The sequence below is a fragment of the Apaloderma vittatum genome, unplaced genomic scaffold (assembly GCF_000703405.1).
Source record: "Apaloderma vittatum isolate BGI_N311 unplaced genomic scaffold, ASM70340v1 scaffold13475, whole genome shotgun sequence".
Classification (NCBI taxonomy): Eukaryota; Metazoa; Chordata; class Aves; order Trogoniformes; family Trogonidae; genus Apaloderma; species Apaloderma vittatum.
In genome coordinates, this window is record NW_009718878.1 from 55731 (window position 1) to 74576 (window position 18846).

At 37.6% G+C, this 18846-nt stretch overlaps 1 protein-coding gene across 1 annotated transcript in view; it reads left to right on the plus strand.

Annotated features, from left to right (window-relative positions):
• Positions 1–18846, plus strand: part of TRRAP (transformation/transcription domain-associated protein) — an 82307-nt gene that overhangs the window by 55329 nt on the left and 8132 nt on the right. Inside the window, 9 exon segments of the mRNA XM_009870422.1 lie at positions 820–1011; positions 3049–3244; positions 3486–3751; positions 4474–4574; positions 7220–7421; positions 7798–7962; positions 10391–10481; positions 11058–11203; positions 11966–12227. Of these exon segments, the coding sequence (XP_009868724.1) occupies positions 820–1011; positions 3049–3244; positions 3486–3751; positions 4474–4574; positions 7220–7421; positions 7798–7962; positions 10391–10481; positions 11058–11203; positions 11966–12227 (1621 nt within the window).

Sequence of the window (18846 nt, forward strand, 5' to 3'; positions counted from 1 at the left end):
TAGGGATGGGATCCTTTTAAGTGAGAAGTTGACATTACTTGTTCTGGACCCCCTGAAGCGTTTCAGAGGTAGTTTGCTTTATCTGCTGAGATGCGTCTTTTTTCTTCACACAGGGTGAATGGGTTTGCAGTGAGCCTCATGCTCCTGTTACAGGGCTGCTTTCAGCTTGCTCAGCTGTCTCTGAGCTCTGCCACAGTTGCCAGTGTAAAAATACCCTAACAGCGGGTTGTACGCAGGCTGCTCTTCTCTTGTGCTGAATTTGCAATTTATTGGCTAGCTTGCCCTTGCCAATAACTTTAAGAGAGCTGGAGCTCCTCTAATGACAAAAATTTTTATATCTCGATGTGGTATTTTTAGAAAATGAGCTCATTTTTGTAAGAAACAACTGAATGTTTGCTTAAGAAGGCTTTTATGAAATAGTCTGCATTTCACAGATTCACAGAACATTACGGGTGGGAAGGGGCCTCTAGAGATCATCCAGTCCAACCTCCCTGCCAGAACAGGATCCCCCAGGGCAGCCGCACAGGAACGTGTCCAGGCAGGTTTTGAAAGTCTCCAGAGACGGAGATTCCACAACCACTCTGGGCAGCCTGTGCCAGGGCTCTGGCACCATAAAGAAGTTTCTCCTTGTGTTGAGGTGGAACTTCCTATGTTCTACCTTGTAGCCATTACTCCTTGTCCTACTGCTGGAAAAGAGACTGACCCCTTCCTCCTGACGCCCACCCCTCAGATATTTATACACATCAGTAGGATCCCTTCTCAGCCTTCTCCTGTGAGTATGAGTGACCTTTACTAGACTTCTTTCCGTTTCATTGCCAGGTGGAGTTGAGTTGTCCGAAAGAGATGGCCTGGAAGGTGAACATGTACAGAGGGTACTTGGCAATCTGCCACCCGGAAGAGCAACAGCTGAACTTCATCGAGCGTCTGGTAGAGATGGCGAGTAGTTTAGCTATTCGAGAATGGCGAAGGCTTCCTCACGTCGTCTCACATGTTCATACTCCCCTTCTCCAGGTAAGAATGAAAAGGGATTTTTTATTACTAATTATTTTCCAGTAGCAGGTTTCAGAGTTTTTGGTACCTGTGAGCATAAAATAGTTTACTGCATAGTACTGATCTTTTTTTCATAATACTGGTTTTTTTGGTCAAAGTTGCAGAATGCGCATTTTAATTTGGAAGTTGTCAAGTAAATAGGTGCAGTGTTTCATTTGTTTGAGATGATACAATACCACTTCTTGATGAAATTAATGCCTTCCTGCTAAGTTTTCATTGATATTTCAAGTTTTTCCTCCCATAAGAATGGCAGTATCTGCAACATGAAAGGAATAGTATTCCTAAATAAAGTAATTAAATACTTTCAGATATCAATTAAAACAAGCTTTTAAAATAATCTAATATGTATATATCCCTCATGAAGAAAGAATAAATTATTCAGTGACTGACAGAGGTACAAACGCAGTCATGAATTTGCACTGCAGTAATTACTTTTTTTTTAGTATCAGATAGTATGTGATTAAATACCTGTGAGAAAATTAAATTTACGTGATGAATGGGTGTAGGATGAAGGTTAAGCTATTGTGAGAGCTGATACTGAGATGATTGTAGGAAAATATTACTTCGTTTAATTTATTTTGTTTCAATAGATTTCACTCTATAAATTTGGACTGCATTTTTTTTTTAAATAGTTATCTTATTTGGTTGATTAACAATGAATACGGCTGTTATCTGCCTAGTAGTAGCTTAGAGAATACAGCATTAGTTTTATTGTACTACAGGTAATTAAATTCCATTGGAGTTTGCAGGCCTTTTCTTCACGTTGTTGAAGTCTTAACAAAATGTCCACTGCCTTTAGCAGGTTTGGGGCCACTGCCATCTTCTGTTTGTTCCTCATTAATTTGAGGATAAATGTCAGTGGAAAACCATTCTAAATGTGGGTAACTTCTCAAAGGTAGGGTCTTTGCAGAATGTCTTAAAGTAACACCTCTGGGAGCGCATAGGTGGTATTTTTGTACATTCAGGTTTCTATCAAGAGGTCAGGTCATGACCAGGCACTTCATGCTAGTGACTTCTCCTAAAAGTTTGTTTCTTTCTTTCTTTTAAAATTGAAAGTTCTGTTGTTTTGTTTAAGGTCAGTATTTTTATTTGACCTTTGTATTTCACGCACTGTATATGTATTTACTTGTGCTTTTCTATAACCAGAGTTGATGTAGTAAGTTCAAACCTGAATGTTAGAATTTAATTCTAACCTCTGGCTTTATTTAGATGTGTGTGTGGAAGGGGACAGGGGTGAAGAGAAAGTGTAGATTACGGAAGACTCGTGTTTCTTTGGTGTGTTTTTGGGTGGTTGTTTTCTTTAAGAAGAAAAGGCTTCTTAATTGCAGTACACTACCATCTGAGGGATAATTTGTGAAAGCGTTTGCAGTTTAAAATAAAAGAAAGGATGAGGAAATTTTTGTCTTAATGCTGTCAAAGAAAACGTGTTAAGTTGCCCAGAGTTAAGCCTAGCAAACAAACTCATTGCATTATAGGAAGAAGACATTAAGTATAGATCAGTAATGTCTTTTTGCAGCCAAATAATGTTAGGTAATTTAGGTTTTGTTAGAATGAGGCATGTGTGAAATAAACCTCTTGATAGTTGTGCAGCATCCCTGGAGAAGAAGGGAGCCAGAATTTATGCAGGGATCTTCTGCAAGCATGCAAGAAAGTACTTTATGGCACCCTTATTTTTTAAAATAATTTGTTATCGTATTAAGACACATGATCCATTGTTATAAATTCAATGCTGATGTTTCAGTGGATGAATTCAACATTTCAGACAACGACTTCAGTGTTGAATCAATCTCATGGATTTTTTGCTATTTGGTTAGGGATTGGATTGGTTAAAGGTCATTTATCCAACTAGGAGACAGGTTCCTGAAACAGCATAAACAGCTTTGTCTCTGCGTGATCATTTAAAGATGGTATCATTCATAGAGACTTTCTTCTAACAAGGAAGGTGGCCAGCTTATTGTACTACCCGTTATGCTATTTATATTGTTTTATGTGTTCTAGGCAGCACAACAAATAATTGAACTTCAAGAAGCAGCCCAGATAAATGCAGGATTGCAACCAACTAATCTGGGAAGGAACAACAGCTTGCATGACATGAAGACTGTTGTGAAGACTTGGAGGAACAGGTTACCTATTGTGTCAGATGATTTATCCCACTGGAGCAGCATTTTCATGTGGAGACAACATCATTACCAGGGTAAAACTGCCTGGTCCAGCATGCATTCATCATGTAATTTTCCAGAAAACACATTGTTTGAAATAAGTTCTTTTTTTTTATTATTTATTTTTTATTTTTTTGAAAAGTGTTTGTTTCTACTCAAGTTCCATTTAAGTTTTTCATTATCTTAAGTCATCATTTCCTATGTATTGTTGTGTAAGATACTGCTGTATAGGTTTTTCATTATAACTAAAATTATATTTCATGTTCTTTTTTCTAGCCATTGTAACTGCATATGAAAATAGTTCTCAGCATGATCCTAGTTCCAATAACGCCATGCTGGGAGTTCATGCTTCTGCTTCCGCAATTATCCAGTATGGAAAGATAGCTCGAAAACAGGGGCTGGTCAACGTAGCTCTGGATATACTGAGTCGCATTCACACAATTCCAACTGTGCCCATAGTGGACTGCTTTCAGAAGATTCGCCAGCAAGTTAAATGTTACCTTCAACTCGCTGGAGTCATGGGCAAAAATGAGTGTATGCAGGTACGGTAGCTTTATCTCTGAAGTTGTTGGAACCTGGAGAATCGCAAGGGCCATCAGATCTGTTGATTTAAATAGACTGCCTGCATATGGAGCAGGGTCTGAAATTTGTTGGCCCTGTTGTACTGTGCCCAGAGCGTTGTTTTAAGTAATGCTGTTAGTCAAAAGCAGTCAGTGTCCTCTTTGGACTGAATACTGTGAATACATTAAAAATTAGCTGAATAAAAAGTAAAGTGGAAATATGGTTTTTGAAATCTTAGGTGATAGATAACGTAGTTTTCCAGATCCCTTCTATTTATTTGCAATGGGAAGAAACAACACTATTGCAGGACGAGCTGAAGTTCTGAGTGATTCAGGAGTGATAGATGCTTGCAAATTCCAGTGAAACCCTGTGTTGTAAGGAAAGGAAAAAAATATGCTTAGAGGCAAAACCCACTGACGTGGTTTTAAGGTCAACAAGCTACGACTTTGCAATAATAATGTCATAGTACATAATATAAATAATACAACATAAAAATCAAGGTAGAAAAGATAACATAGCACCTGATGAACGTTGTCTCTAGTATCTAATAGTTCGGCATAGGCCAGTGGAAACTTAAAATTAAATACTAGAAACTCATACTATTTAAATTTCAAGAGAATATTTTGCCTGTCATGTTATGGCACTTTATCTTTGCAAACCTTTCCATTTTAGAAGGCTTTTTTCACTAAGGCTTATTTAACAGGGTCTTGAAGTTATTGAATCAACCAATCTGAAGTACTTCACCAAGGAGATGACTGCAGAGTTTTATGCATTGAAGGGAATGTTCTTGGCACAGATTAACAAGTAAGTTTGTTGACTGGAAAAGACACTTGCACACATCTGAGAAAAATGCAGCTGAAATATTTAAACACACTGTTTGAGCAGGAATGTTCCATATATTTCTACCAGCTTAAGATTTGTCACAACTGTGTAAGAAAGTAAAAGTATACATGAGACTTCCTTTGAAGATGTAATGGTCATATTTTGAAGTATTTTAGGACAGAACTAGTTACAGCAAACGTTGTACCAGTTCTTTTTTTAAAAAGGTTTTGTATTTCAAGAGGTGAGATGAGAAGAAAAAGGGAGAATAGGTTTGTCCAAAGCTTTGCAGATGAAGATACAGTTTTTATTTTTCTCTAGTTTCATGAGGGCTTAGTTAGACAAACAAATGTTTAACTGACCTCTTAATGTAGTTGACAAAAGGAGGTTGCTTTAGTTATGCTCTTAATGTATAAAACCAAGGAGAAAGAAAAAGTTCAGTCTGTAAAATTAGCCTACTTCTTTGTTTCTCTCATTTCTGTTTCACTTTGTTGTATATGTCCCATTAATAGTTGCAGCTGGTCAGGGCATAGGAAAATGTATGGTTCAGAGTGCCTATACAAATCGGTTGTGTTGTACAGTGTGGAAATGCAACATTTGTTTCAGATAATTGAATTGGAAAGGCTTAACGTGGTGTGCATTGGAGACACCTCGCATTGCAGCTGTTACACACCTACGTGCAAGCCTTGCTGTCACACAGCTGCTTAGCTAATATTTTTGTTGTATGCTGGCATCTTCCTATTTTGAGGAAGATCTCTTCAATTCAGTAAACAAATACCTCAGCAGTTAATTTTTGTTTGTTGATGCCAAAAAAACCCCTTCAGATTTCAAGAGACTTAGTATGCATGGTACTTAATAGCAGTATTCTGCATGTTACATACGGATGGAATAATTCCTTTACTGCAACGTTGTGGACACTTAGGGAATGAAATCCATCAGGTTTTAAGCTGTACACTGCAACCTCACATAGCAATTTAAGTCAGGGAGTGATGAATATGTTCTTCTGTAGATACAAGAGAGAATTTTAAATGGGTGGAATGCAATTACTTTGATGGAAAGTGCATGGGCTTTTTTATGGCCATAAGTGAGCTTTGTTTCATTTGAGGTGCAAAGGCAAGAAATTGTACCTCCCCCCGTCTTTTTTAATTTTTTCAAATGGATGGTGATGAAGTAAAAGGCAACTAAACTGCTCTTATTTGTCCTTTCAGGCTAGAATGAATAAAGGTTTTGGATTAAACCATGGTTCTGATGTACTTACAGTTTCTTGATGCTTTTTAGCATTGCAGTTGAGGTCAGGAATTCAGGACGGTTACGGCAGGCAGCAGTGGCAGCGTTAAACCTGAGAATGTGTGACTACTGGTTTTACCTGTGTGTCAACTGAACTGGAAGTTAAAGGTCACCTCTGCTCTCGCATCTCCCTGTGCTGCCTATTTGCTGAGCAAGGTGATAGAAACCATTTTTAAAAAGTCATCTTGGGTGTCACGAATGATGGATTGTAGAGAAGGAGAGAAGAAAACTGACTGAAAAGTCCCCTTTTTATAAAGGGGAAGTAGTGATACAAAGTCATCTATCAGGCTGCTGCTGTGGTGGTTTGCTTCAAAACCTCGATCTAAGGTGCAGAAAGCCTCTGAAAGCAAGGAACATAGTAATGTAACATAGAAACTAATATATATTGTGACAGTAAAAGTTGCTGTCTTTTTTATAGTCTTGCCTGTATAGAGAGTAATTTTGATTTATCACTCTAAGCTAATATTTTCATGTAAAAAATACTTTGCAGTTAATTAAAAAAATTAGTCAAACAAGCATTACATTACTTTTTTGTAAGGGAGAAGTGAAGTACTTTCATTAATAAGGATTCTTGGAATGCTTTAGAAGTTCCTTCTTTTCAGTAATGTGTATGTGAGTTTTCTCATCCTTTATTTTTATGCCTCAAAAGTTAAATAGGTCCAAGGTCTGTATATATTTTGGGATGAATCATGCCAAATCTTGGACTAGGAACACTTGAGGAAACCTGGAGAAGGCTTCAGAAGTATCAAACCAAATAATCTTTTGGTTGCCAATAACTATGTGATTAACCTCCATATTCCTTCACTTTTCCTGTTGAAAAATCAACTTCTAAAGCTGTGGGGATGAGTAACTGACTTTCTCCAGATAATGTGGATTGTAAATTTTTTAATGACTTTGGAAGAACAGTTAAATAAGATGTAGTCCCCCAAAAGGTCTCAATGTTCTTTTTTTCTTACACCCTTTTTTAATCAGCCTAAAAGCACTTTTTAATGCATTTGCTTCTGCTCTTCTTGTGTTATGCTTCATTCTTCTTTCTCCTAGTATTATTGCTTGGGTTGTGATTGCAGTGCACTGGAATCTTTTCAGTTTTTGTTTTTTTTCCCCCTGGGTTTACCTGGAGATCTTTGACATAATTGTTTCCATCTGAAGCATTTATTTTCATAGATGCTGAACTTTAAGGAGAGCTAAGATAAAGCAGTCATAAGGGATTTTACTAGAGATCTTAATGTAAAAATGTCACTGATTATTAGGAAAGTAATTGAGTATGCTATCAGAAATCTGACTCTTAGAGAATTTAGTAACTTTTTATTAGTATAAAACTAATGTTATTTATCACAATGCAGGTCTGAAGAAGCGAACAAAGCTTTTTCTGCAGCTGTGCAAATGCACGATGTGCTAGTGAAAGCATGGGCGATGTGGGGTGATTACCTTGAGAATATCTTCGTGAAAGAACGTCAGCTTCACCTGGGTGTGTCTGCTATTACTTGCTACCTGCATGCGTGTCGCCATCAGAACGAGAGCAAATCAAGAAAATACTTAGCCAAGGTAAGACATGGATGTTTAAAAAAAGATTTGGAGCTCCACCCCTTCAGAAAAGGCATGAATGTGTGCAATTATTGGTTACTGATATTTTCCACATCTCCCCCAAGCAAAAACCCAAAGAATCTGTGGAATGCTGTTAGGTTCTTGTGCTATTTTCAGTCTTGTTTCATTTTAAGTAGTACAACTGCATTTATTTTTACATCCTTTAAATATTATTTCTAAGGGAAAAAGTGACATTGGCCAGGTATGATGAGTGTAAGCTTTACACTTAGGACTCCACTATCATATCAATAAAATATCTGTGGGTTTTTTTTGCATCATAATAATTGATTTTTCTTGAATTTAAAAAGTGAGGTGTCCTCTTGAAATTCTCTTTCAGGTTCTTTGGCTACTGAGTTTTGATGACGATAAGAACACCTTAGCTGATGCAGTAGACAAGTACTGCATTGGTGTCCCACCCATTCAGTGGTTGGCCTGGATTCCCCAGCTGTTGACATGCCTGGTTGGCTCAGAGGGCAAACTCCTTTTGAACCTCATTAGTCAGGTACAGGAGACAATCATAAAGTCTTTATTGCCTGTAATCTTTGCATTTGGAATGAGATACAAATATTTTTCAGAGCAAAATAAGAAAATACCAGACTCTAAAAATGCTATTGTTTGCAGCTGTTGATGAGTTAAAAAATGGTAATTTCTCTCTGTAAGCAGAATGTTTTGAATTTCAAATTGAGTGTTACTTAATGAGATTAAATCCAGTGAGATTGTCTGCCATATGTGCCGAAGGCATTATAGCTTTCCCTCTGGAATTCTGCTTATTACGATTTTGTGAACACTATAGCACACATTTATAAATATATAGCTAAATGCTTATAACACAGGAGTAGGGATCAAGAATTGTTGGCTTTAGTCAATAAAGGCCAAACCCTTCAGTTAGTGCTTTGTTTTTCATTAGACTTGATTGCAAAAGACAAGACTGTCTGTCACCATCAGAAATCTTTACCGGGGCTTTGTAAATTTTTGCCTGAAGTTTAGCATGGCAAATGATTAGAAAAATAAGGATAAGGTTTAGGGAGTTAGGATGAAGAAACTGACTTCCTGGATTTGTACCTCTGAACTGACAGGTAGGAGTTTTGATTAATCTTGCTTTGGGATTTTACTGCCTATTGCTGTCTGCTCTGGAGCAGAATCTAAGAATAGAACATGTACCTGTATCTCAGCATGAACTTGGTTTCAGTATGGCTGTAGACCAAGGAAGAGTAAGTGACATCTTCCGATTTATGTGGTTTCAGATCCAATTTTGTTATTGTTTCGTATGAACAGGGTTCAAACACCATGTTTTAAGAGATGTCAAGGTCTAACTTCAGCTCTGTTTTAGCATGTGCATGACCTGGAAGCATTTTGATGTTTGGTCATTCAAGTTAATGCAAAACAGTTGTGAAGTCCTGTTAACGTACAGGTGACCGCAGGCAGCTCTCTCAGTAGCCTGTACCTCAGGGCGCTTCTCTCCGCAGCGCTCCACTGGTTCGGAAAACTGACAAAGGACAACTGCCCTGCTGAATTCCTCACTGTATTCTTCTTCGTTCCTTCCCTCCACTCTTTATTTTTGAGATACAGACCTGATGATCCTTACAACTCAGCACGTTCTACCATATCCGGCTCCTTTTATACTATCGCTTCGCTCTTTCGAAGCTCTGGATTTTTGTAGAGAGAGAGAATGTGTCCCTGTGTGTTTGCACAGATGTTGGTACTTCGGTACATATATCTGGATAAGTATGTGTGTGCATATACATACATATGTTTCCTTCCCTCTCTCTCCATAAAATAAAAATGAAACTTTGAAGACACCATGCACCCAAACAGCTTAAGAAAGCCAGGTAGCTAAGGGAGAATTTCTGATGTGTGTGGCTTGGTACTGTCCTGCAACACCAGTGTGCTCAGCTGGCTTCTAACAGCAGACAGAAAAAACTTATTTGAGTGAGTTGTAGACACTTGTGATTTGTTGAGATAATATTGCAGATATTTTTCTTTCCATTTCCTTAAAGTTCAGGTCCATAGAAGGGAATGTAAAACAAACAAAAAACCCCCAAATCTTCTGCATTACTATTTTAAAACTCTTAAGTTTGCAGAAGTACTAGAACCTAAACTTTACAATCCTCTTAAAATAATTTTATTCCTGAATTACAGCAGGAAGTGTATTTGTGTCAGGTTAGTAGTCTGCCGTGAGTATCATATAACTGAACAGCTAAACGCCATTGTAAAATTTCTACCACTTACCATACCCATTTGAATGAAGAAAGAATCCACAATTTAGAAGAACCGTGGCTGGAGAAACTTCTAATCATGTCTTAAGATGTGCTCTATTGTGGGTACTGCTTAGACACATCATTTCTTCAGTAGATACTGAGATTTACAGATTTTTAAAGAGGAGGCTGAATGTTAATCTCTCCAGCTTTTTTTGTTTGCTTGCTTTTTATGGAGGCCATAAAAACATTTTTTTATTTTTCGGTGAAATTGATGTCCCCTTACATTAAGCACCACAATTGGGTGGAGTAAAGTTACTCTCTAATGGACCTTCTGACCAAGTATGATGTGCCTCACGGGAATTGTGGCCTAATTTAAAGCCTAACTGCTGTCATTATCTCTGTGCTTCTGCCATTACGTAGATGAGTAAGTTCTTTGAGCTGGCCCAGCTGGCACTCTGGCATTGTGCTGTCTTCAGGTTTATTAGGCAATATGATCTGGAAGCCCTAATTTGGTAGTGCCTTAACAGTGTGTGCAGGGAATTACCACTTCATGCTCTTTGGGCTCCTGTTACTGAAAGACTCTTTAATTTCCTAGTTTTGTATAAGCTATTATTTAAAACAAAGAGCTGATTATTACTGGATTGCACTCATTTACAAAGAAGATCTGTACACGTTGATCGTATCTGTAGTTTTTCATAACTGAGAATTATGGATATGTGTATCTCCAAATAGGTGGGAAGAGTCTATCCCCAAGCTGTCTACTTCCCTATCCGGACCCTCTATTTGACCTTGAAGATAGAACAGCGAGAGCGCTACAAAAGCGGTGAGCTTGATAATGATCAAATTGTTTGGACTCTTTGTAACTAAGGTGTTATTTTGAGTTTCACCTGATCTTATGGGGCAAATAGATTCTCTAGAAAGCACAGCTAAGGGAAGAAAATGTTGATAAACTTCCCTTGCGTTATTTTTTTTCTGTGAAATTAAGTCTTCAAATGGCTTCAGCTGTCTTGAATTTTCTTAAATAAAATATTCACCAAGAAGAGTTTCATCTGCTTCATTCTCATGTCACCTTAATTACTAAGAATCACAGGTCCTTTACTGGATTTCTATCTTTAAAAATTGCTGGAGAGGTAGAAAATTCTTGAATTGCCAGTACAAAAGAACATTTTAGTTTTCTAGTATGTTCTAGTGTAATTTTGATTAGAAGCATGAGCCATTCAACATTCAGTTTCTTTTCAAATGAGTCAAACTTCTAAAAATAATGTAACAAAAATGAGTACGTATATCAAGTTGATGAAAGACAATTTGAATTTTTTCTTTTAATTTTTAATTTTCCACTTTTCAGATTCTGGGCAACAACAGCCAAGTTCAGTTGGAAATCAGTCTCACTCTGCCTCAGATCCTGGGCCAATCAGAGCCACTGCACCGATGTGGCGATGCAGCAGGATTATGCATATGCAGCGCGAGTTGCATCCAACACTTTTGTCTTCTCTGGAAGGCATTGTAGATCAGATGGTCTGGTTCAGAGAGAATTGGCATGAAGAGGTATTTGGCTTTAATACGTCTTCAGATGTATGCATCGTCTAAGGAAAAGTTAACTGCAAAATATTTATCTGGACTTATTTTCTTACATTAAAACGTAACTGTTTGTTTTGATTAATAAACAGAGGTGTTTGTAGAATTGATTGTTCTGATTGGAGTTTTAAAGAGCTTGGTTATTTCTGGAAGCAATACAGAGGGTACCCAAAACTGTTAATTTGGTGAATACCTCTAGGATGTAAGCTGTTGCTTATTGCGACTGAAAATTTCTATTCTCACAGTAAGCTTAACAGATACTGTTTTCCTTCTTCATCTGGTGGTCTGTGACAGCTCGTAATTATTGTCCAAAGTTTGAATTATAGCAGAGAGCAGATGGACATGCTGCTCTAGTTTTATTTGCCTCTCGAAGTGTCAGGCTCTTCAATTCTGTCTACGTAGGACAGGGTTTGTTTGAAGAAGGATTCCTCATATCACATCATTTTCTAACATGTCACAAAATATGGAATCTAAAACGGCTGCTGTTCAAGGAGCAAGGTGCACTTCATGATGCAGCATATCCACCGTTCACTTTGTTCAGTTGCAGGGCTAGTAAGAGTCAGGGCTGTCATTCTGAGTGACCCTCTGACACAATTTAAAAATACAGCTTTAAACAAACATTTTTTGAGAGGATAACTTTACTAAATAAAATGCAGTATGGAAAGAAGTACTTGACATTAAATTGAAAGGCCTAATCTTGCTGACTTTTTTTTGTTTTTTTTTATTTCACAGGTTCTTAGACAACTGCAGCAGGGCTTGGCGAAGTGCTATTCAGTTGCCTTTGAGAAAAGTGGAGCTGTTTCAGATGCCAAAATCACACCTCATACACTAAATTTTGTCAAGAAGTTAGTCAGCACTTTTGGAGTAGGTCTTGAGAACGTCTCTAATGTGTCCACCATGTTTTCTAGTGCAGCCTCAGAGTCACTAGCGAGGAGGGCACAAGCAACAGCTCAAGATCCTGTGTTCCAGAAGTTAAAAGGACAGTTTACAACAGGTAAATGGGTTTTTTTGAAATGTGACTTTTAATTTCCAGAGAAATTGCCACCTAAAGTTAAAATGTGAAGGCATTCTGCTTTTTTTAGTCTTCTTCCACTAATTGTGCTGAGAGAAAATACAGAAAACAGCACTTTTCTGTCATTCTTCACACCTGAAATAGTTTGTTCCAGTCTTCTGAGGAGTAATAAAGAGAATTCAGGTGAAAACTAGAGCTTAACATAGAGAATGAGTGTATTGTTGTATTTTATTACCTAAAACTGTGGTCGATTCTAATACATGTTTAAAGATAAATTGCATTGCTTCACCATAATATTTTTGCAATTTACATAGACCTGCCTGCTTTACATGAGGGACAATAATGATCTCTATTTTATATTGATATCAGAATTTAATGAAATTTTCACCCCAGAACTCCAAATTGACAATATTGTTTGAAATCTTTCACAACAGCCTACTTCTGATTAAGATTACTTTAGTGTTTTGGATAACTAGATTATAAAAATCCCATTGCATGAATTTATATCATTGTTAGGTAAATTGAATCAACAACTGATTTGTTTTCTCTTTGTCAGTAGAGTTACATGTTTAAGTATCTGAAGTTGGCTTAAAATTCTAAGAAAAGCTTCTGTACAGCAGAGTGTGGTTTTGCTGTATTTAGTGAAAAGGGTTAAGGCCGTGCTGCAGCTGTGTGTGACAGAAAGTGGCATTGACTGGCACCTGTGTTTGGATTGCCAGGATTTTGAGTTTTGTGTCTGTCTACACTGCATCAGCTTTTCTTTGAAGATAACTGTAAAATTAGATGAGATGTTGGGGTTTTTTTAAGAGAAGAATTCAGACTTACTAGTTCAAAATTGGAAATATGGAGTTCTTGTGAAGACTTGGTTTTTCAGCTTTTTCTGAATCTACTTTTCTCTATCTTACTGAGACTCTCACTTGATTCTGGCATGAGTTAAAACTCTACCATCTTAGCTGTTCTAGTGATTTTAAAAAAACCCCCACAATGTCATCTTTCCACATCAAGCTGGTTTCTCTGCAAAAGTGAATCTTGCGTTGAGAAGTAATTCTGTTTAGAATTCTGCATTACATAAAGTTGCCTTAACTTAAAATTTTTGAAGGTCAGAATGGCTACTGAGCCTTTACAGAGTTTAACAAGTATACTTGCAGAGCTTTTTCAAGCACTGTATTGATAATGTTGTGAAACTAAGTGAACCAATGGGACTCTTGTGACAGTCACTCCGTTGTAGATTTGACCTACATTATCTTGAGCCTGCGATGTATTGCATGACGTCCTCTTTGAGGCACAACAGTTGCATGACAGCAGATAATGAAAGTCCTGAACCATATGATTAAATTTTTAATGGATGAAGTGTCCTAGCGAGGGAAGTGGTAGTAGAAACATTTTGTATGTCTTTAGCGGAAGCATGGGAGGGGGAGTAGTTGGGAAGTGATTAATGGGATGAAATTTAACAAGTGCAAATACCAGATTCTGTACCCAGGATGGAGTAACGCCAGGCACAAGTATAGCTGGGGAGAGGAGCGGCTGGAGAGCAGCCCTGCAGAAAGGGCTCTGGGGGTGCTGGCCGCCAGCAGCTCAGCAGGAGCCAGCCGTGTGCCCTGGCAGGCAAGGGCGCAACCCCCGTCCGGGGGGGCAGCACGCCCAGCCGGTCCAAAGGAGTGATTGTCCTGCTGTGCCCAGCTGTGGCGTGGCCTCCCCTGGGGCAGGGTGTGCGGTGCTGAGCCCAGCCCTTTCAGCAGCCTGAGCAGGTCCTTGAACACATCTGGAGGAAGGCAGCAACGCTGGGGAAAGGGCTGGAAGGCACCTGCTTTGGGGAGCAGCTGAGGCCTTGGGGCTTGGCTGGGTTGGAGACAGGGAGGCTGAGCGGTGACGTTGTTGCTCTCTGCAGCTTCTTGGGGAGGGTGGGTGCGAGGGGAGGGAGGCGCGGGAGGTGCGGAGCTCTTGGCCCTGCGCTCCAGTGGCGGAGGCGTTTGGGCAGTGCCCTGAACAGGCTTTAACCGCGTGGTCAGCCCACACCTGGTCAGCCACTTGGACTAGACGATCATTGTAAGCACCTTCCAAGTGAAACTCTTTACATTTGAAACAAGTTTGGACTTGTTTTCAATTTTAATAATGTTTTATATGTCTTTACATTGCACTAGTAGTAGAGTCACTGTATAATTATCGTAAGTGTGATGGATATACTCAGTTTTTGTTGGATTTGAATTATTTTTAGTCTGTAATAGTGTTGCTTAGTTTTTTTCCTGTGAGTGGTAGAGAGATACAGGGTTACAGAAGGTATAAAGGAAAATTAAGTAAAACTCTGTGCTCAAGTCTGGAAAATCTAATGTTTCAGAACATTTCTGGAGAAGCAATTAAGAAAGTTTAATTCCACTTCAGTTGGAATTTTTAATTAAACAAAAAATTGAGTGGATGTTCAGCTTTTGTATGCTGCTGTGTATTTATTTTTTGCATGTCTATGATCTATAAATGGCAGCTAAGGTTTCCAGGTTTCCTGTCTAATCACAGCATTTATAAAGAATTCTATGGAACAACATGTAAAACAGAGAACAACAACATAGGCCTGGACATAAAAATCCTGTAAAGTCATCAAATGCAATGTGTTTCTCGGTTTAATAATAAGTAATTACTCTCTGTATTTTTTTTGTTGAAGAGTTCATGTTTTGTTTTTCAAGTGTGATTAAACATCAACATTTACAAGATAAAAATAATTATTTTGCATAGTGCTAGATTAGATTTTATTTAATTCTAATAAATTCAGTGTTTTGATTCACATATGAAGTGTGGGAAAACAGAATAAATTAAACTGATCAGTGTACTTACACATTTTTGTAATTTAATTCATTATGCAGAAAATGAAAATTAAGTTTTTATTAATTTTGTAATATCCGTAAAATGTACATAAATGGATGTCATTGTAACTACTGTACTCAAGACAGTAAAGGCTGTTTTTAGCATTATGAGAAACCATTTGTAAATCTTACCTGCTGTGTCCTTTTGTCACACCAGAAAGTTCATGTTTGTGTTTTCTGGTTCTCAGTGCCAGTTGCATTTATATAAGGGACAGATAGTTACAGTGGTTGCCTTCCACTTCAGAAGTATCCAAGCTGAGGAGCTGTCTTGGAGTAAACTCTTTTTTTCAGTGACTTCCACATTACTGTTGGTGGCTACGTTTTATAGAGACCTTAATCCAGTTTGGTTGCATAATCATTTCCATCAACATTCGAGTTGCATCTCGATTCCTGTTTGGAGCCATCGGAGACTCTTGCACTGTTTCTGATATTCTAAAGACATTGTCTGCAGTAATCTGGACCATTGAAACTTTGATAGGTCATCTTTTTCCATCCTAACGTTATATATTTTAAACCCAAATTTTACTTTGAATTTTTTTTTATGGAACTTCAAATGCATACTTCTTTGACCATCTGTTCTTTGTTCCTTCTCTCCTTTTCTGTTAAACCTTTGACATCAAAGAACAAGCAAATGCTGAGAAATGATCCCTTTGAGAGCTCTCTCAGCAGTGAAAGGAGGAGAAAAACTGCCTCAATTGTTCTTTTATAGGCAGATGATAGTTTAGAGTTTGGATCAGCTTCTTTGTGCAACCATCTTTCCACTTAAGCTGAATAGGACTGGAAAATTCCAGTATACTCTTAAAGGGCAAGATAATTTTCTTGAGAGTTTTGGCACCCAGCACAATGAATTATTTACTGCAGATGGAAACTCTGTAATCAGAAGGAAGCATCTTGAAGTTTTAGCGTGTCTCTGAAGTGTGGAGAGAGGGCAGGGGTAAAAGCTCTGTTAATAATTTTCAGCTTCTTTAAGCTTTTCTTTTTTTTTTTTCTTTTCTCAAGAGTGACCATAGCATCACTTTGGTAGCCCTTTCTTTACTTCCCTCATCATTTTTAGATAACAGGGTGTTATCCAGAAAATTCAGATTAAGAGGATTGGAGATAACATCATGTTTGACCTTGATCTGGTCTTTGCAGTCTTGGTTTTCCGGAGCTGACTGATAAACCGGAAGTCCAGCTTTGTATTTCTGCTCGTCATTGAGATTTTTCAAGTTTGTTGGTGCTCTCCAAAAGTTCTTCTGAGATTGAAAAGAACCTTTGGGAGAGTAGAGTGTGTCATGTCTGAATACTAAATTCAAAACCAAAGCAGCTCGTGTCTCTTGGAGAATGCTTGGATCTGCTTCAGTATCGTGTGTATGAAGGATTTGAACTGCTCTGCCAAGCTGAGCTTACATTTCAGTCCTAAGTGGCATCTTACATGATGGGTGTCCTGGCTTTTTAGTTGAAGATCCTTGGGCGATTAACTTTCTTAACTGACTTTGTCTGTGGTCAGAATAATCTTTAAAATCTTGCAAATGAGCCAATTCTTGTGCTGTAAGTATTAACTGATTTCAACTGTTTTCTGCCAGTGTAGCAGAGATTTGGTTTACTTGTTACCCCGTGTTTGGAGGTGTTTGTTTTTTTTTCATGGTACTTCATTGTTCTATAGGACGGGGGTTTTGAGGGGACAGAGGATTTGACACTGTAATTTTACTAACTAAAGTGTATTCTTTTTTTTGATCTTTGTTCATGAGAAATGATGGTACGGTCGTTATTCAGAAAGTATTAAGCCTTATCTAATTGTCGTAAGAACCATCAGGTTTTTTAAAGCCTCTCACTGGCAGGAAAATCGTGCCCCCTATTTGTCCTTTCATTGAGAGTGGCAACAAATTGCCAATTAGGCTGGGCTGGATGGGTTCAGGTATCCATTTCTGAGCCGTTCAAGACTTTGAACGTATTTATTTGAAATACATATATCACACTGTAAGATCTGTAGTAGCACTGAGAACATAGATCAAGCTCCCTCGGTTGAAATGCAGTCTGTAAAGTATCATCGTCTTCTGTGAATGTCTCCATTAAACATAAGGAGGTAAACTATTCTGTTTAGGAAAAAACCGGTAAAAAGCAGCAAGGTATTTTAGATTAGCGTATGTTAAGCTCGAGAAGATTTTCTCCATTACTGAGTACTGGAAAAAGTGGATTTGTTTGAAACAGAAATACTATTTATGTAGATTAAGATGTCTGCAAAGCAGAGAGACTTCATACAGAAATTATCTCTGGTCTTGTATTTCCTCTTCTTAGAGCTGAAGGATTTTGTGTTTGTTTTTTTTTTTTTACTTCTCGGATGGGCTCTCTGTGACATGAGCAAAAAGTCTAACTGAACTCTGCTTTTCCCTTCTGGCGCTGGGAAACAAAATAACAAAAAATTGCAATAGACTTTTCAACAGACTAGAGCTATTCTTGTGGTAAACTGGGTGACTTTTTTTGTAAGGAATATATATTGATGCATATTTTTACTAGTTTAGTGATTCACATTAGAAAAACATGTAGTTGCAATTTGGGATTTAGGACATAAACGATTCAGTAATTTTATCACTTTAAATGATTTACTGCCATCGCTCACTAGAGGGTAGACTTGGGATTATAATAAGAGCGTTTCACAGTGATAGAGCAATAGATGCATTGCCCATACCAGGTAGAAAAAGAAAAGAGAATATTAGAAATACAAATTTCTAACATCTGTAAATACAAAACTGTGGATTTCATTTTAGGCTTTTTCTTATAGATGTATGTGATATTTTTTTATCTGTTTTGGGCTAGGAGACTCAAGATTTTCACTGAAAGCTTTTTAACAATGTATTTTGGATACACAATGAAATATGTTGGTTTTATGTGTTCTCAGATACTTTGTTTAGGTAACAGAATAGCAAAATGAAAGGAATCCTAGGTTCCATTATTTTGTTTGGTAATAGAATCCTGTACATGTTAAGAAAAAGAGTGTATGTATAGAATTACATGAAGCCTTCTGGCAGAAGAAACAAATGTCTTAAGTTTGTTTGTAGGGGTAAGCTTTGTGGATAATCAGAATTTTGAGTATTTTTAATTTATATGCAGTAATTGCTGTGTGCGTGTACTTAATTCACTGTTAGCATACTTGTAGATAGGTGCTTGTAGAGTGTTTATGTGGTCAAATTAATTTCCCCTCTGAGCAGCAGTTGCGATTTTTCTGGTTTTGTTGGGTGGGGTTTTTTTCATCAGTTTAGGAAGATATCGTTTATGTGTAATACACTGAACCACAGGCTCTGCAGTAAGATTTAAACCCATTTTTGAGATTGTGTTGTCTGTTGTATTGAACCATAATGAAGATTGTTTGTTCTGCTATAGCTCTAAATCTCAGAATTACTGAATTGACATTCTCTGTTTCTTTTTTTACTGTTGCTTTTTTGTTTGTAACATGTTGAACTTAAAATGGCATCCTTAAGACTCTGACACAGAAATGGTTTTTAAAAACTCAAGTCTATTAGTTAACTGGCACAATTTGGGATGCCATGACTAATGAGGTTTACAGAGAGAACAGTTTATGTGCTGAACCATAATTTCATTTGTGTGTGTGGTTTATTCATACTCTCTCTTTTGGGAAATGCAAACACATTTATTTATTTGTTTGTTTATTTGCTGTGTTCTGAAATCATAGTGAGAAGCAGTGTCAAGAGGTATTGGCATTGGCCCAGAAAATGGCCAATACTTCAGTGATTTCTGTTATAGAAGTATTT